This window comes from Magnolia sinica, chromosome 5, assembly GCF_029962835.1.
Source record: "Magnolia sinica isolate HGM2019 chromosome 5, MsV1, whole genome shotgun sequence".
NCBI classification, from domain to species: Eukaryota; Viridiplantae; Streptophyta; class Magnoliopsida; order Magnoliales; family Magnoliaceae; genus Magnolia; species Magnolia sinica.
The window spans coordinates 20,516,719-20,542,758 of record NC_080577.1 but is presented as its reverse complement, the minus strand read 5'-3'; the positions used below and the strand labels follow the sequence as shown (position 1 = coordinate 20,542,758).

The window sequence follows — 26,040 nt, the reverse complement described above, 5'->3', positions numbered from 1 at the left end:
AGAAAAATCCTCTTGTCTTTTCTTTTTTCCTGGCAATGGCAGCAATCACCAAATCCAAAGGGCCTTGGGCTCGACTCCTTTGGAACAAAAATCCCATCTTTTTCTCGAGAAACCTCTCCTCTCTTCCCGTTTCCCGCTCACAATTCCCCCATTCTCGAAAACCCATCTTGGAATTCATTCGATCTCGACCGTCCGCTCGTTTTTTCTCGTCCCAGCAGGCATTTTTCGCTGCTGACCAGACGGTCCGGGAGCTCCTTGCCGACGTTGAGAGGGAGAAGCAGAGGGAAAGAGAGGAGAAGAAGAAGGCAGGCGTGGTTGTCGCAGACGATGAGGATGATGAGGATTACATGGGTGTGGGTCCGCTGATAGAGAAGCTCGAGAAGAAGAAGGTCAAGGATTCCGGGGGCTTCGATGAGTTTGAGGAGCCCACAGATTCTGATAGCGATGAGGATGATGAGAGGTTTTCACCAGATGCCATTGAGAAGCAGACCAATGAGTTTGAGAAGAAGTTCAAGAAGCATGAGGATCTGCTCAAGAACTTTGTTGAGTCTGGTAATTACCTTTATTTTTCTATTGGATTCCCCTGCTGGATTTTTTTTTTTTTCGATGGTAAATAGTTTCTTTGGTTCTATATCTACAAGCATGAGGTATTATTCAGTTCTTGGTCCAGATCATGGCTGCTTTCAATGGGGCAGCATTCCTTGGAGGGACGTTTTTCAGTGACTTGGATAGTTCAGCCAGTGGGCCCACCGTGGATGGTTATCAGCAAAAGATCTCTGCCTTTGAACTATCCCACCAATCCTATAGAGGGACGTTGCACTTCTCGTGTGGACCAGTGGCTATATGTTCTAACTTCTTACATGTAGGAATGTTATTGGATGGATAGGATTGGTCCAATGGACGAATGGTGTGGATCACTGAAAGTAGGCTTCACATGTATAGAATATGGGTTTAATCGAAAACATCCATAGTTGACGCGAAGCATTACATATTGCCTTAAAAGAAGTAGAGGGACCTCAAGAAAAGCATCACATCAGCTTTGTTTGTCTAGTTTGAATCCATGGATTGTATGTTAGTGTTGTCCTTTTAGAAATGATTCTTTTTTGCCCCTTGCTTGTTACTGTCCTGGGTTTTGCGTTTTGTAGAGAAAATGAAGAAGTCTCAATCTCTGTGTGTGTGTGTGTGTGTGTGTGTGTGTGTGTGTGTGTGTAACGGGATATTTTATTAAAAGAAAAACAGAAAATACAACAAACAAGGGGCGCCGAGGAGGCGACCCAAATTACCCAAGGAAATCCAGATTAGATCCCTTTAAAGATAAAACAGCGCTAGCCCATTCTATGACCAGCCCTCTCGCCCTTTGAGAAAGAAATACCAACTGCTGACTGGATGGAATTATTAAAACACCTATTGTTTCTTTCTTCCCAGATGGCCCACCAAATTCCGAGCAAAGCCATTCTCCAAATCAGATTCTTTGCTGCCCCAAGACATCCATGCCAAGCATGAAGCAAACAGTCCACCGACACTGGGGTGGCCCACGTCATTTGGAAGCAGTCACGCATATCTGCTCAAACCGGTCTAACGAACGGGCAATGCAGGAAACGATGGTCCACCGACTCTTCACTATGCATACACAAGTTGCATACATTTGGGATGATCATAGCTCTTTTCCGGATATTATCAATAGTTAGGACTTTCTTCCTACCAACCAACCACCCGAACGCCACTATCTTTGGGGGGACTTTGTATGACCAAATAGAGCTTGTGCTCCTAACTTTGATGAATACTCTCTTAGGAGGGAATAGAAAGACTTGATTGAGAACATCCCCGATTTGTCAGCTGTCCACACCATTTTATCCGGCTTAGATGGATCCGGGGTGAAAAGATGAATTCGCTTATTCCTCAATTTTGTCATCCCAAAGGAAATGCCTACATGGAGGCTCCCGTACCACCGCCCCTCCTATTCGGGAGTAGTTATCAACAACCAAAACAGAAGGATCCAGGGCCAAACGAAAAATTCTGGGAAATTTGACCTTTAACAGGGATGATCCCATCCACACATCTTGTATATGTGTTGTTCTAGGCTTTATTAGCTTCACACATTGATTTCATTGAATTTTGTTCTTTGGTTGCACGGTGCGCTACTTGTGAAATAAGAAAATTGATTGGTGTTTTTTCAATTCCTCATTTGGTAATGTGTAGAATTTGACTTGTGCTTGAAAATCAGTGTTGGAAGAGCTTGAAAAACTCAGACGCGACTTCCTTTAGAACGGGAAAGTAGCTAACAAAAAAATTCACTTGATCAATTGGGGAGAAGTTTGCAAGCCTTGGTCAAAAGGGGGAGCCAACTTGCTTGATGCAGGCTGATCTGGGCCCACGATCCATGGGCCAGGCCCATCAACAAGGAGGCCCAAGCCTCCTGTTTAGGTAGCTAGCCTTTTTTTTTTTTTTTTTTGAGAGGTAACGTTTACTTTATTGAAAAAGAAAAATAAAGAAACAAGAAAACAAAAAACAGAAAACAACAAGCAGAAAGCAGAAAGAGAGAATAAAACTCTCTATAGCGAGGTGAATCCCCTCAGTTACAAAACAAGTTACAACCCTGAAGGTTAATGGAAATGGAGGCCCATTCAACTATATTAGCTGGACTCTAAGGAGCACTGAATCCGCTGAATTAGAGATGTCATTAAAGCATCTCCCATTCCTTTCTTCCCATATAGACCACCAAATTGCCAATAGGACCATTCTCCACACTGTTTTCTTTTCCTTGCCAAAAGAAGGACCATGCCATGCTTGGAGAAGCTGGTCTGTCGCATCAGGAGAAACCCAGGAAATATGATAAGATTTTAAGGTTGCTGACCACACACTGATGAAGAAAGGGCAATGAATGAATAAGTGATTGACTGATTCTTCATTATCCATGCAATAGAGAAACGTTTGTGATAATCATTCCTTTTTTTTCTCAGGTTATCAATAAGTCAGAACTTTCTTCTTGCCGACCAACCATCCGAAAGCAACTATCTTGGGAGGAACTTCATTCTTCCAAACCTGAGCAGTCAATGAAGCAATGGAAGAAGAGTTGTTGCTGCCGAGGGAAGTGTATAATGAAGCAACTGAGAACTTTCTAGATCTGTCCAGTCTCCACTCGATCCGATCTACACCCAACTTGTCTATCTTGCAACTGTTGATACATCGAAGGAGAGCCAAGAATTCTTCGAGCACCCAATCTTGAAGATTTTTGCGACATTAGGGGTTCCAAACTATATCATCCCCACTAAAAGAATAGCATTCTGCTATCGGAATGTCTCACTTAGGGGCAAGACGAAAAATGTTGCGGAATCTCTCTTTCAATGCCATTTCCCCCGTCCAAATGTCTTCCCAAAATTGGATTTTAACTCCATTTCCGACAGCAAAACCGATATGTTTGAAAACATCCTGTTTAACAGATAGGATGTCTTTCCATACGGAAGGGGCTCTATAAGTTGAGGAGTCCTTCGTCCACCAGCCACCCTTTGCTCGGCCTTGCTTCCATAGAATCCCTTCTTCTACTCCCAGCCTCCAAATCCATTTACCCAAAAGAGCACGATTCATCCTTTCGAGATCCCTGATTCTCATGCCACCCTGTTTCATGTGTTTACAGACCTCCTTCCATTCCTTCTTCTCTTCTTGCCCATGCCACAGAAAGTCACGTATGAGTTTTTCGAGAGTTGTCAGGACCGAAGGCGGACATTTGAAGAGGGACATGAAGTAAAGGGGCAGATTTGATAGTGTCGATTTAATCAACGTATGACGACCGCCTAAAGACAAATATCTGCACTTTCAGTTGGCTAAATATTTTTCAAATCTAACTATGATTTTGTCCCATAAAAACCTGGGGGGTTTGCCTATACGTAGGGGGAGACCAACAAAAGTAGTAGGCAAACTGCTTATGGAGCACTCGAAAAAATCTGCGAACTTACGTAATTCTTCTTCCTCAATATTTACGCCAAAAATCTTCGATTTTTCGAGATTAACTTTGAGCCTCGAAGTTGCCTCGAAACATCGGATTATAGTACGCAAGTTTTTGATTTTATCAAAGTTTGCCTTGCAAAAAAGGAGCGTGTCATCTGCAAACTAGATATGAGATATCTGAGAACTCATGCCTTTGACCTTAAAGCTGCTAATGATACCTTCATCTTGCCCTTTTCTCAGCATCTTGGAAAGGGCTTCCCCAACTATGAGAAAAAGAAAAGGGGATAGGGGATCCCCTTGACGAAGGCCACTGAAGAACCCTTTTGGAGATCCGTTGAGCAGAACAAAGAATAGAGCAGTCTCAACGCATTCCTTCATCCAACCATTCCACTTCACTCCAAAGCCCATACGATGTAACATATATTGAAGGAAATTCTAGTCTACGTGGTCATAAGCTTTCTCTATGTTGTGCTTGCAAAGAAGACCCTTCAAACCGGATTTGTGGCTTGAGTCTAAGCATTCATAAGTTATTAGAGCTGAATCAATAATTTGCCTACCCGGAATAAACACACTTTGGTTGTCAAAAATAATGTTGTCCAACAACCCTCTTAGTCGGGACGCTAAGACTTTAGCCAAGATTTTATACGGGTTGCCAAGAAGACTAATCTGCTTGAAGTCTTTTAATGAATCTGCTTCTGAAATCTTAGGAACAAGCGCGATGAAAGAAGCCCCCAAATCTTTGGATAGCCGACCTCGATCGTGGAGTTAATTGAAAAACGCTATAACATCATCTTTTAACATTTCCCAGAACGCTTAAAAATAATTTATCGGAAAACCATCGGGCCCGGCAGCCTTATCACCACCCAGCACATCAACTGCCCTTTTTACTTCTTCAAGAGAGAACTCAACTTCAATGGCCCTGGCATCCACTTCAGATATACGATCAAAGTGCAGTAGATCGAGTTTAAGCCTTGTCCAACCTTTGTTGTGCAACAGTTTGGAGAAAAAACGGACCGTTTTAGCAGAAATTTGGTCCTTATCCTTTGATCTAACACCGTTCACCATCAGACTGTTAATCCTGTTGTTTCTAGCGGGGGCGCTTGCAATGCTGTGGAAATATTTTGTGTTTTTGTCTCCTTCTTTAATCCATTTTGTTTTAGATTTTTGTCTCTAGGAAATTTCGTCTTCCATCACCCTTGCTATGTAAATTTAGATTAACTGTAATCTTCTAGACCAAATATCTGAGGACATATGATTAAATTCAGCATTGCGATCAATCGATTGCAGCTCATGAAGGATTTCGGTCATTTCTATCTCCCTTTTCCTAAGTTCCACCGCTTTCCACCCCTTAATTTTCTCTTTGAGAAGTTTCAATTTTCTACATAACCTGAAACCCACTTACCCTTCTACTTTGAGTCCTGACCAACACTCTTTAATCATTTGATGAAAGCCTTCAATCTTCATCCACAAGATCTCGAATCTAAAAGGCTTAGGTCTCCAGTTTTGAATCTCTGCATCTAGAAGCAACGGGTTGTGATTTGATGTAGGCTTTGGTAGAAGGGATTGCGAAACAAGGGGAAAAGCATCAATCCAATCCACCGAAACAAGGAAGCAATCCAACCTGGCGAGAATCGGATCAGCCCTACCTACCATTAGACCAAGTGAATTTGGAGCCTATCAGCGGGAGGTCCACCAATTCCTGAGAGTCGATCCATTGAGAGAAGGAACGCATAACGGATGAGAGATTCCTTCCATTGGATTTGTCTTCCGCATATCGAGTAATATCGAAATCGCCCCCTATGCACCACGGTTCACTGAACTGCAGTCTAGTCTCATCCAATTCCTCCCAAAATATCTTTCTACTATCATCTTGATTCGGACTGTAAACAGAAGTGATCAGGCATTTGAAATCAGAGCATACTTCTTTGAGGATAATGAGAACAGAGAAAGTTTCGGCCTAAGAATTTTCTAGAGTCCAGTCTAAAGATTTACACGCCATCACGATGCCCCCTTCACTTCCGATTGCATCTAAAGTCACCCACTTCATCTCTTTTTCCTTCCACAACGTCGCCATTAACCTTTCGTTGAAATTTTGGACCGTCGTCTCCTGGAAGCAAATAACGTCAACCTTGCTTCGACCTGAGAAGATGTCTTTGATGATCCTTCTCTTTTGACTGGATCCCACCCTTGTTAAGTTCCATGATAGAATCTTCATCTAAGAAACTGATCTACCCCGTTGTCCTCCTTTGACATTGCCCAAATAGTCCCCTTTGGAGTAGTTGGCCCTAGATTGAAGATTGAGAAGTTCCCTATTGGGGGTTGTCTTTATAAGAGATTGTTTTGGAGATCTAGAAGTTGTCAAGGGTCGGCCACGAGATTCAATACAATGAAAGAGGGCTACGAAATCTTCTGGGTAGTCGCCAAAAGATAACCCGATGGCCTTGCCGATGTGGCTCATTGCGTCCCTAATCCATTTCTTTTTTTGAATAATATTGACCAGCTGCGCCCTGTAGTCTGCGTTACCTAACTAGCCTATTTAGGTAGTTAGCTAGCAAAATCAATCAGTTAGCTATGAATAGTCCATTAGTCAAATCCCTTTTATTTATTTTTCATATTTGTAATAAGTCGTTGGTTGTCAATGACATTATGAGTTTTCCTTATATGTACGTTTCAAAGCTTATATAAGAGCTTAGGATAAGTAATATCAAGGCACCTTTGAATTGAATCAAATTTCTGGAATTGTTCTCTTTTATGTGTTTGAGTTTTCGTGCTTAGATTGAAGGTGCCTACGCTTGGGTGGATACTTCCCATCAGCTAGTTGTGCTAGTTTGTTATAAGAGCGGGTCCCAACGGCTGGGTTGAAGTCCTGGATCAACAATAATCTCGATATTATTATTTTCAGATTATTTAATCATAAGATTCTCCCTCTTTTCCTTTATTTTCTTCAATGCATCCATCCCTCCAACCCCCATTCACCTTTTTTCTTTTCTTTTACAAAGCCCAAAAGTCCTCTATTCCAACCCATTAAAGCCCTCAAAATCAGCTACATTCCAACCCATTAAAACTCCAAAATCAGCCCTAGTCCAGATCATCAAAACTCCAAAATCAGCCCCATTCAAACATATTAAACCCGCCCCCCAAGAAAAAGAAAGAAAAAAAAAACCCAGCCTCATTAAAAACCTAAAATCAGCTCATTCCGTCCCATTGAAAAAAAAAAAGTCAGCAATATTCCGATCCAAATCCAATCCCCATTACAACCATTAAAAACCCTAATCCAGCCTATTTCAATCCATTAGAGTCTAGAATCTCAACCCATTAACAATCTTCTGTTCTAAACCTGAAACTGCCATATATTCTTTCCATTACTCTCCGACGTCACAATGTCTACTTGTAGTGGTAACGTCTATTGAAGGAGGCTTATCGATCAACAATGAGACAATTGCATCACTGAGCTATTTGCAAGGGTAGCTAGCCTGGAACCGCCGTTGACCAACTACGTGTAGAACAATATGGTGAGCAGTTTGATCTTATTGGAGATCCTGATGGTGATCCAAATCCACAACAAGGGTTTCAACTAGAACCTTCGGTGAATCAAAATGGTACTTTATGACTTCATGCAGCTCTTTGCAGAGAGAGCCCCTGACACTGCGGTAGAGATGCCCAAGGAAGTATAGGTTGAAGTTTCGGACTTCGTGGGTCGTCTTGATGCAAAGGCATTTGTCGATTGGATTACAACGCTGGAAGATTATTTTGTATAGTACGACATGGATGATGTCCAGCGAGTGGCCTTTGTCAAGGTCAAGTTGAAGGGCCCAATAAGAATCTGGTGGTGAAGCATTAATGACAACAATCTCATCATGGGTTGTCCTGCTATCACTAGGTGGACTAATATGAGGGAGAAGCTAGAAAGTAAGTATTTGCCTTCAGATTACATGGATACTCTTCTTAAGGAGTTCCTTGCATTCAAATAGGGAACTTTATCGATTGATGACTACATCGAAAAGTTCAATGAGCTTTTGGTCCATTGTAAGCTTGCAGAGACAGACCGCGTAACAACTAACTGCTTTCGGGCAGGGTTACGTTAAGAGATCCAACGCGAGATGGTCATGTATGATTTCGAGTTAGTTGATGATGTTCATCGGAAGGCTCAACGAGTTGAACAACAACTCCAGTAGCATAGTCTCTGACGCTTTGGTTCTCCGGTTTAGGAACCTTCCACAAGAAAGTTCGGATCCACATCTCAATCGGATTCCACCACAGGGCTATTAACCACCTCCCCACCCTTTTCAGCCACACCCACAGATGCAGACTTCTCTTATAAGGCAACCTCAACCTTTGCTACAGCCTTCGCCACAGAATTCATACCAAAAGCAATCAATGGTGTAATGACATGACACCAAGGGGCGAGGTCCTAATCTTAATCCTTCCCTCAGAAGAGAATGACGTGATGTTGATTAGTACTGTTGCTGATAGATTTGACACTTTTCTAATGAGTGTCCACAAGCCAGGAACCTCCATTACTACAGTAATGAGGAGGACTCGTACTACCCGAATAACTATGAGTATTACATAGAGCACATCGAGATGGAACAACCCTATGTAGAACTTACTACAACTAGATGATCCTTCTGCTGAAACTACGGTTGAAGCTGAGGATGAATGCTAGGGTAGGTTATGTAACATGATCATTGATGGCAGCAATGCAATGAACACAATATCTCAAGAGGTGATTGATAAGCTCAAGTTGCCAACTGAAAGGCATTCAAAACCATATAAGGTTGCGTGGGTCGATGACACTGCCATACTTGTGGCTTGAAGGTGTTTGGTATCATTTAAAATCGACACATACGAGGATAATATTTTGTGTGACATAATTCCAATGAATGTCACCCACATCCTTCTTGGTCGACCTTGGCTCTTTGACCCAAAGGTACAAAGCAACGGTGAAGCTAACACGCATATTTTCCTATAGCGAGGTCATCGTATCCTTCTTTGCCCGTTGCAGCATACATCAACTCCTTCATCTACGCCCTCGTCATTGACATTGGTTGCTCCTTCAAACTCTCATGTTCTCACCATACATAAGTCGAAGAAGAGAGTAAGAAGAAATGCGTAATGTTCGCTCTAATAAAAAAACAGGTACAAGAGCCTGTTATTGACCAGGATGAGAGTATTCTTGATGAAGTCAACTCTATGCTGCATGACTTCCAAGATTTGTTCCTCGATGATTTGCCTAAGGAGTTGCCTCCGCTGTGGGATATTTAACATGCTATAGATTTGGTTCGCGGAGCATCCTTACCCAACTTACTAGCATACCGAATGAATCTTACAGAGCATGCCAAGTTGAAGCGTCAGGTTGACGGGTTACTTAAAAAGGAGTACATCCGAGAGAGCCTAAGCCCATGTGCGGTGCCAACCTTCCTTAGTCTCAAGAAGGATGGAAGCTGGGGCATGTGTGTTGACAACCGAGCTATTAATAAAATCACAATGAAGTACCGTTTCCCCATTCCTCGGCTTGATGATATGTTGAGACTTGATGCCAGTTGCTACCATCTTCTCCAAGATTGATCTTTGCAGTGGATACCACCAAATTCGCATCCGACCTGGTGACAAATGGAAGGCGGCATTTAAGATGAAGGATGGCCTCTATGAGTGGCTAGTTATGCCATTCGGCCTCACAAATGCGCTTTGCACTTTTATGTGTCATGACCTAGTTGTTGCATCATTTTATTGGTAAGTTTGTCATTGTCTATTTTGATGACATTCTTATCTATAATTAGTCAAGCAAAGAGCACCTCAATCACCTAAGTCTTATCTTTAGAGTCCCATGTCGTGAGTGCTTTTACATCAACTTAAAAAAGTGTACCTTCATGAGTACATTAGTGGTCTTCTTAGGGTACATTGTCTCGTCACAAGGTGTAGAGGTGGACCCCGCTAAGGTGAAAGCCATTGTTGATTGGCCGACACCTACCACTATCTTTTAAGTTCACAGTTTCCATGGCCTCACCACATTTTACAGACGTTTTGTGTGAAACGTCAACAACATCATGGCTCCGATTATTGATTGCATGAAACAAAGAGAATTTCGGTGGACAAGTGCATCAATAAGGGCGTTTGATAAGATTAAATGTAAGATGACCGAATCTCCAGTTTTACGCCTTCCGAACTTTAAGAAGGTATTTGAGGTGACTTGTGATGCTTCAAACATCGACATTGGTAGAGTTCTTAGTAATAGGGCCATCCAATAGATTTTTTCAGCAAAAAGCTCTTTGATGCGAAGCAATGATACTCCACTTATGACTTGGAGGTTTATGTTGTTGTTTGGACTTTATGGCATTGGCGTCACTATTTGGTTGGCAAGGAGTTTGTTTTATATTCTGATCATGAAGTATTCAAGCATCCAAACTCTCAGCAGAAGATGAATGCTCGTTTGTCAAGTGGAGCTCATACCTTCAGGAGTTTTCTTTTGTAATTTTTCACAAGGCTAGCAAGGACAATCAGATTGTTGATGCATTAAGCTGTCATGCGCATCTATTGTCATCAATGGCGGTCACTGTTCTAGGGTTTAAAGAGATACGATGTGAGTATGCTGACGACAAGCATTTCAAACATATTTATACTGGCGTTCTTAGTGGAGAGCATGCGAGACACTCACATTTCAGCATTCATGATGGTTACTTGTTTTGGAGAATGCAACTTTACCTACGCAATACATCCATCCACGAGTATGTTGTGAGGGAGTTACATGCCGGTGGGTATAGTGGACACTTGGGCCGTGATAAGACCCTAGCTCTCGTTGGAGATAAATACTTTTGGCCTCGTATAAAATCAATTGTTGCAAAGATATGCCAGTTCTACAGGGTTTGTTAACTTGCTAAGGGTAAAAAGAAAAACAATGGATTGTATCAACCATTGTTGATCTCACATGCTTCGTGGGAAGATCTCAGCATGGACTTCGTCCTTGGTTTGCCAAAAACCCATTTTATACCATCCTCGAATACAATAGATAGTGTTGTCATGTGTGACTACATATGTGCATATCCATATGCAATTCACATGTGGCATATGCGATCGCAAATTGGCCATGACACATTAAATTTTTTATTTTTATTTTTTGCAAAAAAAAAAAAAAAAAAAAAAAAAACAAGTTTCTGCTTATAAAAAGGCTTCTAAACCTCTTCCATTTGCAATATTCTCACCCCAAAACTCTCTTACTCTCTTCTTCTCTTACATTCTTAGTTCCAAGTGGTCTTAATCTCTATCTCTCTCTCTCTCTCTACCTTTCCTATTTCCAAGTGGTCTTAATCTCTCTCTCTCTACCTTTCCTATTTCCAAGTGGTCTTAATCTCTCTCTCTCTCTCTCTCTCTCTCTCTCTCTCTCTCCTACATTCCTTCTCTCTTGAAAGTTGGAAGATCAAGATTCAAGCACTTTCAAGTTTCAAGGAAGATAGCTTGATTTTCTACAATAATAAATAAATAGCTTGTTGATTTTGTTGGTACTTCTTACTTGTTAACTATATTGTTGAATGTTGATGACTTGATTTTTAATTCATTGTGTAATTGATTTTATTTCCCTTAAATGTATTTTAAATATATAAAATTATTATTTATTAACTTAGAAAAGTTCCCTTGAGTTTTTTTATTTTTTTTATTTTTTATTTTTTATTTTTTTGTAAAAAATTTTTCAAAAATAATAAAAATGCAGTCGCATACGCGATTGTACAACCGCATATGCGAACACATGATCGCATATGCAATTCAACAACATTGATAGCAGGATCTCTCAAGATTGGTCAATTATTCTTTCGAGAGGTTGTTTGTCTTCATGGGCCTCCAAAGATAATTATGTCTAATCATGATACCAAGTTCATGAGTTATTTCTAGAAAACTCTTTGGGCAACAATGAAAACCAAGCTTCAGTTCTTTAGTGCCTACCACCCTTAGACCGATGGTCAAACAGAAGTGGTCAACCATAGCTTAGGCAAGTTATTACATTGTCTTGACCACGATTACATAGCTATATGAGACCTAGTAATACCCATGACTGAATTTGCTTATAATAATTCAATCTGCGGGTCCACAGGGATGTCACCTTTTGAAGCAGTAACTGGTATACGACCATGTCTTCCAGTCAATTTGGTTCCTCTACCTATAGAGTCGGGACCAAGTGCAGAAGCTAATGACTTCATCCGCCATATGCAGCGGGTGTATGACGAAGTTCGACGCAATATCGCCGCAAGTAATGAAAGTTATAAGCAACATGCAGATACAAGACGTTGCTTTCTTGAATTTGCGGAATGTGACATGGTTATGGCTTATATTCATCCTGAATGGTTGCCCCCGGTACCTTGAAGAAGCTTCATCGTCGCAATGTAGGATTGTTCAAAATCATAAAGAAGATTAGTGCCAATGCTTATATTTTAGATCTCCCACCAGATTTGCCTATCAATCTTACTTTCAATGTGGAAGATTTTTCCATTTATCATAGGCACCATACCAACGATGGTATCGAAGAACAAGCCATCACACTTGCAACCATTTTATCACCTTCAGACACGATCATTGATGTTCTCGACAACCAGATCATCTTTACGCGCCAAGGTGGTTACCAGAAGTTTCTCGTCCGTTGGCAGAGGACAACCTCTCTTTGATGATACATGGATCACAACTACTAACTTCCAACGTCTGAATCCTGACCTCTATGAGCAATATCAAGCCATTAACTCGCCGGAATCGAGTTCTTTAAAGCAGGGGAGGACTGATGCAGGTTAATTTGGGCCCACAATCCATGGTCTGGCCCATTAAGCCCAAGCCCAACAGTTGTGGCCCAAAGCCTCCTACTTAGGTGGTTAGCTAGCAAAATCAATCATCTAGCTATGAATAATCCACTACATGAATCTCTTTTATTTATTTTCCATTTTTGTAATAAATCATTGGTTGTCAATGACATTATGAGTTTTCCTTATATGTACGTTTCAAAGTTTATATAAGGGCCTGGGATGAGTAGTATCAAGGCACCTTTGAATTGAATCAAATATCTGGAATTGTTCTCTTTTATGTGTGAGTTTTCGTGCTTAGATTGAAGGTGCTTACGCTTGGGTGGATCCTTCCCATTAGCCGGTTGCACCATTGTGGGTCTTGGAGCAGATGAACAATGCCCTTTTGGGCGGATGCGGTGATGAGGACATCTTGCGCACACGCCTGCACGCCGCCCACACGCACGCACACCACCCCCCTATGCACGTACTTACGAAGGAGGGCCCCACCATCGATCTGGCTCGATGACGACGTCCAGGGAGGGCCTCATAGTTGGAAAACGAAGTTTTGATTCAAAAGAGTGAGCCTAATAGTTAAGAAAAGTCCATCATGGGATCTCATGATCGTGGCCCACTAGTCGGATTGATTTCATATTTTAGGTTTGCTTATTTATGTTATTTAGAACATCATGAATGCTTTAGATTTCTTTGATTAGTTTTTATTTTAGTTTACTTCATCGCCAAGTAATAGGTTGCGCTAGTGTTTGAAATATCGGTATCGCACAATGTATCGCACCCTTGGGATACAGATACGTATCGGTTATCGCATAGGATATATCGTTTGTATCGCATAATTTATCGCACTTTTTGAGAAACATAGGGAAACATTGGGAAAATGGTTGAATTTTTCAATGAAACTTCAGGGATTATTAAAAAAGACCCTAATACACACTTTTAAATCATAAAATCTTAAAAAAGAAGTGCACATAATAGGTTTCCTTTGTATAGGGTCTAAGCTATACGTTGTCTTATTGAACTCAGATAACTATATTCAGTATCCACCCCATCCATCTGTTTTTCCATATCATTTTAGGACATTATCCAAAAATTGAAGCAGATCCAATAATTGGGTAGACCATACCATGGTAACAATGGTGATTGACCATTAGTGGGCCACAAAAGTTTTGGATCATGCTGATAATTGTTTTTTCTCTTCATTCAAACTTATGTGAAGTTATCAGCGGATTGGATGCCTAATAAAATATAGGAAAAATTAAGGTGCACCTTAGGAAGTTTTTAATGGTACCATGTTCAACTAATACTGTTTCCTTAAGTATAGTCCACCTGATAATTGGATCTTCTTAATTATTAGGATCATGTTGTAAAATGATCTGAAAAAACAGATGAATGGAGTGGACACAGAATACACACGTCAAGTTGGCCCCACGGTACGGTTGTGTGGTCTTGGGTGAGGCGGGGTCTCACCTAATCCACTCCTATAGTACTGAGTAAACTTATTGGGTCCACCGTAAATGTACATGGTTTATCCATGCAGTCCATGTGTTTTTTCAGCTCATTTTAGGGGTTGAGCACAAATTTGAAACATATCCAAAGGTCAAGTGGACCATACCGCAAGAAACAATACGAATAATGATTTGCACCGTTGAAACCTCCCTTAGGGCCTACAACGATGTTTATTTTTCATCCAACCACTTCATAAGATCACAAAGATATGGATAAAGGAAAAGAACAAATATCAGCTTGATCCAAAACTTCTTTGGCTCCCAAGGATTTTTTTTTAATGGTAGATGTTTAATTCGCACCATTTTCTGTGGTGTGGTCCACTTGAGCTTTGGATATGCTCATTTTTTGGGCTAAAAAGCATAAAATTATATGGTAAAATGGATGGATGGAGTGGATAAAATACATGAATTATGGTGGGCCCCACAGAGTTTATGTAGTACACTACTCACTACGCCCGCTTCCTACCGAAGAAGGCGGTGACGCTCCTGCAACTCGAGTGGTACCAACGGTTCAAAGTTACATGGCCCCACGATAATGTATTTATTATATCTACACCGTTCATGAATTTGGAGAGATCATTTTAGATCATGAGCCCAAAAATGAGCCATATTCAAAGCTCAACTGGACCACGCCACAAATAGCAGTGGGGCTGATTCTCATTGTTAAAATATTCGTAGGGGCCCACTATATTGTTTATTTTCCATCCAATCTGTTCATTAGGTCACACAGACCTGGATGAAGAGGAAAAACAAATATCATATTGATCCAAAACTCCCGTGACCCCAAAAGGGTTTCAATGGTAAACGTTTAATCTCCCACTCCTATTTGCAGTGTGGTCCACTTGATCTTTGGATCTGTCTTATTTTTCGACTCAAGCCTTATGACGAGCTTGCCAAATGGAAGAACGGTTTGGATATAACACATACCTTATGATGGGACCCACGAAACCTGGTGACGTCAACACACCAGTCAACTCGGTGGTGTGCGGTACACCTGCCACCTGATTTCCAAAAAAAGGGGATTGGACGCCTTTTTTTTCGAAGCAGAGAGGGTTCCGGCCTTCCGGAACCTAAAATCTCTCCAAAATCTCACAGATCTTCGGATTTTGGCGAGGATTTCTCCGGATTTCAGCAAGGATTTCGCCGGATTTTGCCTAAATACTTGGATTTCTCCAGATTTTGATGGATTTCTCTTCCAAATCGGAGATTTTGTTTGCACTAACCTACGGACGACGCTTTGATTCGAATGGCCCACCAAAGGGAAGCTTCCGATCATAAAAATCTCTTGTACAGGTATCGAAATCCACCTGTTGAAAGTTTCTCTATATATTTTTTTAATTTTTCCAATTTTTTTTTGGGATAATGACACAGTCCCGGACGATATTTGGTGTTTTTTTTTTTACTTGGTATCTTTCGACGATATATCGCGCGATATTGACGATAATATCGTGCGATATCTGAAGTTTTGGATTTTTGGTATCTTCCTGGTGTTATCGGAGGAGTTTCGTCTCGCAGTGGTGTGAAACGATAATATCAGCCGATATATCGGCTGATAGTATCGATATTTCGAACACTAGGTTGCGCACATGGCGCGAGTTTTGGGGTATAGGGTTTTCCCTATAAATAGGCACCCTTTGTAGTTCTTTTGATTCATTCAAGTTTAATAAAAATTCCTGCAAGTTTTTTTTTACTCTCAGAGTTTCTGAGTTGTGGAAAAATTCTAGTGGGTGCGAAGCCCTCCCTTTTCGAAAGGCTAAATTCAAGTGGGTGCGAAGCCCTCCCTTTTCAAAGGGCTAACTATCGTGTTGTGAAGCCACGTTTATCCCAATCCACCCCTCCATCTTATTTCATCCATCCTTCGATCATCTTCGTCTCAAATCTACTTATTTTGCAGCAGTTTGTCTTTCTACCGCCAGTTTCCAGAACCTGGCCCTGCAGGAAGGCTGAAACTTTGACGAAGCACTGCGCCTCAACTGTACGTCGGATCGCCATCAAATTTGGAGGGTTTGGAGGGCCCCCTTGGCTGACCAAGGCCAAGAGGTCCCTTTTGGGATTCGGGCCTCCTCCACACGTGCGGCCCCCTACTGCGCACATGTGCCGGTACCTTGCCCTGCTGCCTGCACGCGGGATCTGTTCCAGGTTCAGGATTTCCATCTCTTTTCCTTTTTCTTACCTAGTTTCATAACCCTAGTCCTAGTTTGCGTTATCTATAATTTGTTTCCCCTTTTTTCTCATCCTAGGGTTCCTCGAATTGAAATTGGGGAATCCCTTGGATTAGGGGCTGATTACCATGCATGTGTGGCTGAATTCTATTTCCCTTTGAGTATCGTTTGACTTATAATTTTTATTGTTCCAGCCCTAGCCTGTGTAGGCCTAGACCGGCATAGATTCCCCTTAATTGAAAGTTTGGACTTTCACGTGGGATATGGAATTTGTGTAGTTGTTTCTGACCTAATGTGATCTTAAGCCCGAATTCTTGCACATCATACTTGAATTTCATGTCCTGCATCACGCGGATTGCGTCCTACCCCCGCTCGGACGGTAATCCGTCCGGGCAAGGCTTTGTGGGACCCACAGTGATGTAAGTGTTTTATCCATGCCGTTCATTGTTTTTATCAGATCATGTTAAGGTATGAGCAAAAAAATGAGGCAGGTACAAGGCTTAACTAGACTACAAATTTGCTATTGAACGTCCACCGTTAAAAACTTCTTGGTAGCTAGAGAAGTTTCGGATCAAGTTGATATTTGTTTTTTCACTTCATCCACTTCTACATGACCTTATGAATAGGTTGGATGGTAAAAAACATCACGGTGGCCCTTAAAAAGGTTTCAACAGTGGGTGTCATTATCACTACAACTACCTTTGGTGTGGTCCATTGGAGCTGTGGACCTTCTTCATTTTTAATATCATACATTAAAATGACCTGATAAAAGCGATGAACGGCGTGGATAAAACACTTACATCACGGTGGGCCCTAAAGAGCCTTGCCCGGATGGATTACCGTCTGGGCGGGGGTTAGGACGCAATCCGTGTCCCTTTTGGGTTAAGGGGCTATGGTGGTTTGCGATGGAGGAGAACAAACTTCGGAGACATGTTTTGACAACTTAATATGGAACCAGGCAGGGAGGCTGGTGGCCCAAAGATTCTTCTAGATTCATAGTGTCGGGTATTTGGAAAGCTATTTATATGATGACCCCGAAGTTTAAAGAAGCATTTTCTTTTAAGGTGGGGATTGACACTTGCATTTGGTTTTGGGAGGATTTATGGGTTGGGGATAATTTGTTAAAGGGTATGTTCCTGAATTTAGCTCAATTGGCTCCAAATAAGAATATTTCTGTGGACAGGCTCTTCTCTCTAGGGGGGCAGGAGGTAGTGTGGATGCCTCCTTGTCGCAGAGGGTTGTCAGAAGATGAAGTTGAATCTTTTTATCGCCCTCCTGGATAGATTAAAAAATGTTGAGGTTGATGTTGGGGAGGTGGACATGTTGATCTGGAAAGGTCCTGGTTCGGATGGTTTTCCAGTTCGATCCTTTTACAGGTTTATCTCCTCATCCACTTTGCCCTTGTGCCATAATTTTTGGTTTTGGAAATATGGTGCTCCGACGAAGGTGGTTGCTTTTGTATGGTTGGTGGAAAGAAGCAGGGCTCTTACGGTGGATAATTTGCGAAAAAGGGGAATGGTGCTTCCGAATGTTTGCTTATCATGCATGCGGGATGTTGAATCCGTGGATCATCTATTCCTTCATTGCAGCTTTGCTAGGAAGATATGGGATGCATTTCTCTCTTCTCTTAATGCGAGTTGGGTTTTGCCGTCCTCCACGTCTCTTTTGGCTTCCTGGCATGGAAGTGCGCTTTGGAAAGATGGAAAAGTTGTTTGGCTGCTAGCTGTTATGGCTGGCCTTTGGGCCATATGGGGGGAACGTAACAGATGATGTTTTGAGAATGAGGAATCAGATTATTGGGTTATTTGAAAGGCAAAGTCCTTGGTGGTAGATTGGGCTTCAGGCTTCAAATTTATTGATGCCTGCGTTCTTCTTGCTTTGTTAGGAGTGTACTTCTGTTTATATTCTAGTCTGGCCTTTTGGCCTTTTTTTTTTTATATAAAAAAAAAAATAATTAATTTTTTTATTTAATAAAATCATTAATTCTCAAAAAAAAAAAAGAAAAAAAAAAAGACGACTTGTGCTCGTAGATTTGAGTTCATTGATATACATCTTCTTGGCACCATTTTTTGAAATTATATATATATATATATATAGAGAGAGAGAGAGAGAGAGAGAGAGAGAGAGAGAGAGAGAGAGAGAGAGAGATTCGTCTCTTCTCTTTGGATGAGAAGTGGGATTTTGTTGAAAAAGGAGAGGATTACAAATAAGAAGGCCAAGAGACCACTAAATGATGGAAAACCATCAAGAAACACGAAGGAAAAAGGAACCCAATTCCACTATGACAATGGGACCTCATGACCAACTTGAATTGCTGAGCTAGAAAACCCTCTTTTTTCCAGCACATTGGAGTCCAAAGTAGCCTCATGAAGACTGGTAGAAGATCTTAGTTTCATGGATCATATGTTCAAATCTTCACCTGGCCAACACTTACGTCTGTCTTCCAATGGATGATGTCTCAGAATCACCTTTAACATAGACATGGCTGCATACAAAATCTACAGATAAACAAATTCTTTGCAAGAGAGCATTATCTGTAACTTGGTTAGAGCTCATACGACAAACATGATCGCAGTGGGCCGACACAATCATCCCTTGATAGACTGTATGCTAATTTCATGTCGGGTATGAATGCTGACTATTTTGATTGTTGTTTCCCTTGAAATGATCTGAATAAATTTTGTTCATTTTTTAAATTTTTTTTGCTTCAGGTTTGGACTCTATCATCCTGTGAAAAAAATCGCATGCATTATCTTTTCTCTTACATGCTCTGATTAACACCTGATTTGTTTTTCCCCTCTCATCAGAAACTGTTGATGATGCATACAAATGGATGAAGGAAATTGACAGATTTGAACAAAAACATTTGCGACTCCGGTCGGAATACAGGGTTATTGGTGAGCTGCTGAACCGTCTGAAAGAAGCCACTGGCAAGGATAGATTCATGCTTCTTCAGAAACTGAATAGAGCTGTGAGGTTGGTTGAGTGGAAGGAGGCCTATGATCCTAATAACCCTGCAAATTACGGGGTTATTCAGCAGGAAGAAGTTCCTTCCGTTGATCTTCTTGAAGATGCTGGAATTGAAGAAGAAAGGCATGCCATTCCAGGGGTGGGTATTGGGGATGATGGTGATGAGGATTTCAGTGACATGAAAGAGAAGGATGATATTTTGTTAGAGAAGATCAATGCGATTGACAAGAAACTTGAGGAGAAGCTGGCAGAGTTAGATTGTACTTTTGGAAAGAAAGGAAAGCTTCTAGAGGAGGAGATCAGAGACCTTGCAGAGGAGAGACACGAGTTGACGGAGAAGAAAAGAAGACCTCTTTACAGGAAAGTAAGTGTAGTCGTCTTTCTACCATGCCTTCATTCTTCACACTGTAGAATTTTCTGACTTTTTTGTGTACGGATTTTTATTTGTTGTTTTGTATGTTTCTTATGGACAGCTAATTTAACTAATGTATGTTTCGTTCTTTTTATGTAGTTTTCTGCTGTCTTTAGGCTTTCAACAATTTCATTCCCTTCTTTTCTGTTATTCAGTTCGAATGCCATTAATTTTTGTTGCTTGCATAATTCACCGGTCGGTATATTGTTATCTTAAATTCTAGTTGGATGCCATAACTAGTTGCTGCAGCATCATACCCCCTCACAAAGGTTTCTTTACCTTTTCCTTTAATTTAAACTAGAATGCCTTCTAAGGGCCATAGCACCTTCTAAGGACCTGTTTAGATTTGTGGAAATGCTTTTTGGGAAATGTTGTTTCCATGGAAATGCCATTTCCCTTGGTTGTTTTCAGATTCTCCTAGGAACGCCAATTCCGGCAAATTGAGCCATTTTAGCTTCCTTTCTCATAAATAAGAACTGTCGTTTCGCAATGTTTAAGGAATGGATCTGATGTGGTGCATATGCCACTGTCCATCTTCAAGCACCCACATGTGCCAATGTGCCCCATGTGCAACATGTGCCATCACCCATCTTTAGTTGCCCCACATGTTCCAATGGGAACGTGTGCCACTATCATCTTCGAGCGTCCCACATGTGCCATCGCCCATCTCCAAGCGCTCTAGTTGTACCAATGTGCCACCGTCCATCTTCAAGCACTCCACTTGTACCAATGTGCCACGTGTGCCATTATCCATCTACAAGCGCTCCACTCCACATGCCACTGAGCATCATCAAGTGCCCAACATGTGCCACCATCCATATTCATGTGTCCCACTTGTGCCAATGTCTCAAATGTACCAATGTGCCACGTGCACACGCCACCATCCATCTACTAAGTGCCCGAGGTGTGCCAATGTCCGCTAGAATCTATATTCAAGCGCCACATGTGTGCCACCTTCCGTCTACAATTAAATTTTCTATGGAAAATTCTGTTTTGCCAAAAAACAGATTTGGATATGAAGGATTTTTATTTTTTATTTTATTTTTTATATATTTTTTTTTAATTTTTGTTTTCAAGAAAATCTTATTGTAAACCATCAAAGGGGAAACATCTTTTCCTTGACCATAGTTTCTTGGGATGGTTTTTCCTCCATTTTTTCTTCCATGAATCCAAACTAGTGCTTTGTTAGAATGATGAGTGCGAAATGGGAGCTTCGCTTGGAGTAGGTGGCATAAATTTTGTACCCTTCTATTCCGTTCTTGAGAAGCAATGACAAGTGATAAACTGCTCTATACATCTAAAACAGCCACATTAATTCTCCAGTTTGGTCAATCACCATGAGGCAAGATTCTCGCAAAGCCCACATTTCTTTGACTAATTTGGATAGGAAAAACTTCCTATCTTGATTCTGATATGAGGGAATTTGTTTGGGGCCAGAATTGAAAGTTTCAATAATTGGAGGTGATCATCTCATTGACCTAAAAGGTTTGGGAAGGAGTGGATTTTTCTTTGGGTAATGGTGGGGGTATTAGATTTTGGGAGGATGTTTGGTTAGGGGATAAAAAATTGAGGGAGGGGTTTCCCCTTTTAGTGGGGATTTCACAAGAGGCATATGTGTTGGTGGCATGTTTTTCCATTCATGGAGAGAGTTATTTGGGCTCCTCCTTGTAAGAGTAATTTAAATGAGGATGAGTTGGAGTTGTTGAGTTTGTTGGAGTTGTTGAGCAAGGTTTGCCCGGTGATTTCACAAATTGATTCAATGATATGGTTAGATGGAAAGTCCGGCAGGTTTTCAGTAAAATCTTTTTATCAAAGGATTAGCGGGGGGCTAAATGTCATTGAGGTTAGTCATACAACATATATTTGGAGATATGGAGCTTCTCCGAAGGTTGCTGCCTTAGCTTGGTTAGTGGGAAGGAACAAAGTGCTTATGGTTGACAATTTGTACAAGAGAGGAATATCTCTTCCAAATGTGTGTCTCATGTGTTTCAGGCTGAAGAATCGGTGAATCATCCTTTCATTCATTGTGAGTTTGCTAAGAAGGTCTGGGAGGGGTTTCTTGTAAAATTTGGTTTTCAGTGGGTCCTGCCGGGTTCTATTGATTCATTCTTCTTGTCTTGGCATGGTGGGGGTAAAGGTAAGATAGGGAAGAAAATATGGCATCCTTGTCTTCTGGCTGGAATATGGGTTCTATGGTGGGAAAGAAATAATCGCTGCTTTAGAAATTGGAAAAGAATCTATTTGGAGGTTTGCGATATGGCAAAAGAGTTGGTCATGGAATTGGCAATTGAATCTAAGGCAATTGTGGCGGATTTGTTTACTGTAAATTGGGCTGATTTGTAGTTGTAGTTTCTCTTTTCTTTGGTTTTTCTTTTCCTGTAATTCTTTTGGCTTTTGGCCTTTGTGCAATAAAAATTTCGAAGTAAAACAAAAAATAAAAAATCATCTTGTTGACCTATTGGTAAAGGAGGGGCATGCTAGCCCCATATGCACCCTCTCCACATGCAGCAGATGCCAACATGGCTGGTCCACTCATGAGGTAGCCATCCCTATATGAAAGCAATGGATGGTTTAAGATAACTTGCCAACAAAGTTCAAAAAGAAGAAGAAGAAGAAAAAATATTACTTGCTAACAGTCCACTGTCAACATAGACATATCTATGCCCTTAAAATGCTTCCTACGAGGGTGGATTGTTTAATATTAACTTGCCAACAGTCCACTGTCAACATAGACATCTGTGTAAGCCCTCTGGCAAAAATTGCTTTCATTTTATCTCTTAATGCTTCCTATTATGGATGTTTGCTGAAGCCATGTATTTCATCTTTAATTGCATTGTATTTTAGTTGATATGAGTCTTTTTCACCTGTGCTTACGAACTTTGCTTCAGAATTTTTCTCTATAATTCTTTATGAAACCTTTTAACTAAGCTGCAAGTCATTCATTTGTTGCACCAACCTTTTGTGTATGTCATTCTTCTCGAGAACTTCTAATTTTTCTGGAATTATGGCAGGGCTTTGATGTGAAACTAATCAATGTAAATCGGACTTGCAAAGTTACAAAGGTGATGCTCCTTTCTCTTTTATTTGGGTTCTTTCCTAGGAATAAAATTCATTTCTCTATTGTATGTGATCTTTCTCTTCACTTTCTGTTTCAGGGAGGACAAGTGGTCAAGTACACTGCCATGTTAGCTTGCGGCAACTATCATGGAGTTGTGGGCTTTGCAAAAGGAAAAGGTCCAGCAATTCCCATTGCCCTCCAGAAGGTATTTATTAGATGCATTTGTCGATATCAGCTCAAATTTGAAGTCCTTGTTAATTGGGAAATCAAGATTATTTGTGGTTAATTATGCATTGTGGCTCATCCATCAGCAAAAGAGTGACTCTTTGATTATGGATTCTCATTTCCATTCGGTGTTATTGATTAAAAAAATGAATCATTGCGTTCATCTAACGAGAGATGCTCTAATGCTCTCGTAGCATTGGGAATTATAGTGCCAGGAGCTGCATTTGATTTGGTGGCGGGGACACCCAGTCATTTGATCCTGACCATCCATTCAGTCCAATCCAGTCCACTATTTGTAGGCCATAGAGCAAGCAAAAAAAATCAAAAATCAAAACACTTGGATGGTCCTAACCATCTGATTATTATTATTATTATTATTATTTTGAAGACATAGGGTGTCCCCACCTCTTTTTGAAGTGAGACTAATCCCTACGGATACACGCAATCACCCACAACCACGTGTATCGGGTAAAGCGACCCCTCACCTAACCATTTGATTGATATCATACAAAATGGACAGTCAAGATTATTTTATAGAAAATAGGTCCAAGCATGAAACAATCATCGATTTTGTGGCCCCAACTTGAGCTGCCTGTGGTTCCAAAGGTCATTGTGATCAGATGATCATAACCATCCAGTCTGTGGCCTTGAAAATGGACAACTATGAAAAGAAGGTTACTTTGAATGGGTAGGATCACCCAATCGTTTGATTTTTCCAGTGGCCCATGAGGTGTGGGCTGGACCCAATGGATGGTCCAAATTCCAAAACGATCCATTGACCATTTACATGCCCTAATGCAAATCATCACACCATAACGTATTGTGTTACAGAAGCACTGTAACTTAACAGTGTTAGGAGAGAGCAGGGGAGCATTTCTTTAATTTAATTCTATTAAGCACTCTCAATATCATGGTATTGCAACCTGCAACAACACTGCTGCTGTCTCCTTTTTAATCTAAATCCTTGATTGCCAGATGGGTCCTCAGATGCCCCTCCTGCCTCCATATCCTCCTTGCTGTAAATTCATGAATTGTCTTCTAAAGTTGATGACCTGTACCGTTAGTTTGTTTTCTAATTTACAGGCATACGAAAAATGCTTCCAGAATCTTCATTATGTGGAAAGATATGAAGAGCATACGATTGCTCATGCAATACAGACAAAATACAAGCAAACCAAGGTTCATCCAACCCATTTTATCCATTTTTCGGACATCCCCAAATGCTTTCCTACTGCTGGAACATTGATTCTGAGCCTTGTTGTTTTGTCAGGTATACCTCTGGCCCGCTTCAACAAGAACAGGGATGAAAGCGAGCAGAACGGTTGAAACCATCCTGCATTTGGCTGGTTTCAAAAATGTCAAGTCAAAGGTACTACTTTGCCTCCCCTGACACTGTGTGCATGCATCCTTCAACAATTTGGGTTTTCTTTTAATCCCATTCCTTGTAAGCAGGTCATTGGTTCGAGGAATCCTCATAATACTGTTAAGGCCCTTTTTAAAGCTCTAAATGCTGTAAGTGATTTTATTTTTTTCCTGATAGGCTGCCCATTTTCCTTTCTTTTCTTTCTTCACTCTTACTACTACTATGCCAATAAAAAAGAAATTTTAAAAAAAAGGAATAAAAACTAACATTTTTTTTTCAGAATGTTGACGGTGGTTGATTGCATGTTTTCCTTGTGCAGATAGAAACTCCCAAGGATGTTCAAGAGAAATTTGGCCGAACTGTTGTCGAGTCATACTTACTGTGAGCGGTATTTCTTCTATAACCTTATCGATTTTCGCTCTTGCCTTTTTCTCCTTTTTGTTGGTTGGAAGATGGTCTGACGAACCGGATGATATAAGGTGGGGGAGAAGGAAAATAGTTCTTTTTTGACTCTTGGGTTTTGTCTTCCATATTCTGTGGCTCATGCGACTGTAGCAAGTAGCACAATATGTTTTAATAAGGCAATTGGTCTAAGCAGCTGCTTTTGGCTGCGTTTTGGGTGTCTATGAAATAGGAAAAAATTGATTTTGCAAAAACACACGCCCCTGATAGTCTGCTTGTTCCAGCTTGTTGATGAAACGGGCGTGGTTGTTATTTTGGGTTGTGCACTGATGGAGAAGTGATAGCTGACCAAATCCGGTGTCCGCTTTCTATCATTTTCTAAATGCAGGGTCTTTTCAAATGGGAGTCCCAGAAATGTTGTTATTGTTGGGAACCGTGGAAGCACACAGAGCGGAACCAAGCAAAGTACACGCAATTGCATAAACAAACCCAAACAAGAACAATCTGATTTTTTTTGTGGAAAAACTCTTGCAGAAAAAAACCACGACACAAAGTGATTATGAAAGCAGAATTATAAGAGATAGATAATCTTACTGATTTGAACAAGCCTCGAATCTCCTTCAAACTCAAGTTATGCCCTTGAACCCTTAGTAACGTTTTAGAAAGTCCTAATACACCTTAAACTCACCATAATTCCGATTACACCTGATATATATACTATCACAACTGGAATATGAAACAAATCCCGCACTTACACAACTCTGCGCGCGCGTGTTCGATGGGACCTTTGATGGCATCGATAGACATTAAAGCTCAGTTGATGACATCGAAGATTATTCGATGCCATCAAGTAGCAACTTTCAAAACTGTCCATCAAACAAATATGATATTTTCAAAATTTCTCGATGGGATCTATCGGATTGTCGATGGCATCGACAGACCCTGTTACAGGCAGATTGAAGACATCAACAACAATCTTCATCATGTCTTCAATCTTCAATCTCCATTACTCCATTGCCGCCGCCATCTCTAATTGCCTTCCATCATAATTTCATCATCGCTTCTCATGCACACTCTGTCCTTTATTAAGCCTTCGCTAAGCCCAGGGAATTAGCATAGAATTTGAACTTCTCTGCGAGAACCACCCTAGTAAGCATGTCAGTTGGATTCACGCTTGTGTGTATCTTCTCAAGAGTTGTGCCTCAATATGTTTAGTACATCAAT

General features: G+C 40.9%; 1 protein-coding gene across 1 annotated transcript; it reads left to right on the top strand.

Annotated features, from left to right (window-relative positions):
• On the top strand, window positions 1-25,038 carry LOC131245693 (uncharacterized). Its single transcript, XM_058245306.1, has 8 exons — window positions 1-552; window positions 19,194-19,720; window positions 22,780-22,830; window positions 22,924-23,031; window positions 24,135-24,230; window positions 24,322-24,420; window positions 24,504-24,563; window positions 24,734-25,038. Exons 1-8 carry the CDS (start codon window positions 36-38, stop codon window positions 24,797-24,799), a joined length of 1,524 nt encoding a protein of 507 aa, XP_058101289.1. The 5' UTR covers window positions 1-35; the 3' UTR covers window positions 24,800-25,038.
• The last annotated feature ends 1,002 nt before the right edge of the window (window positions 25,039-26,040 follow it).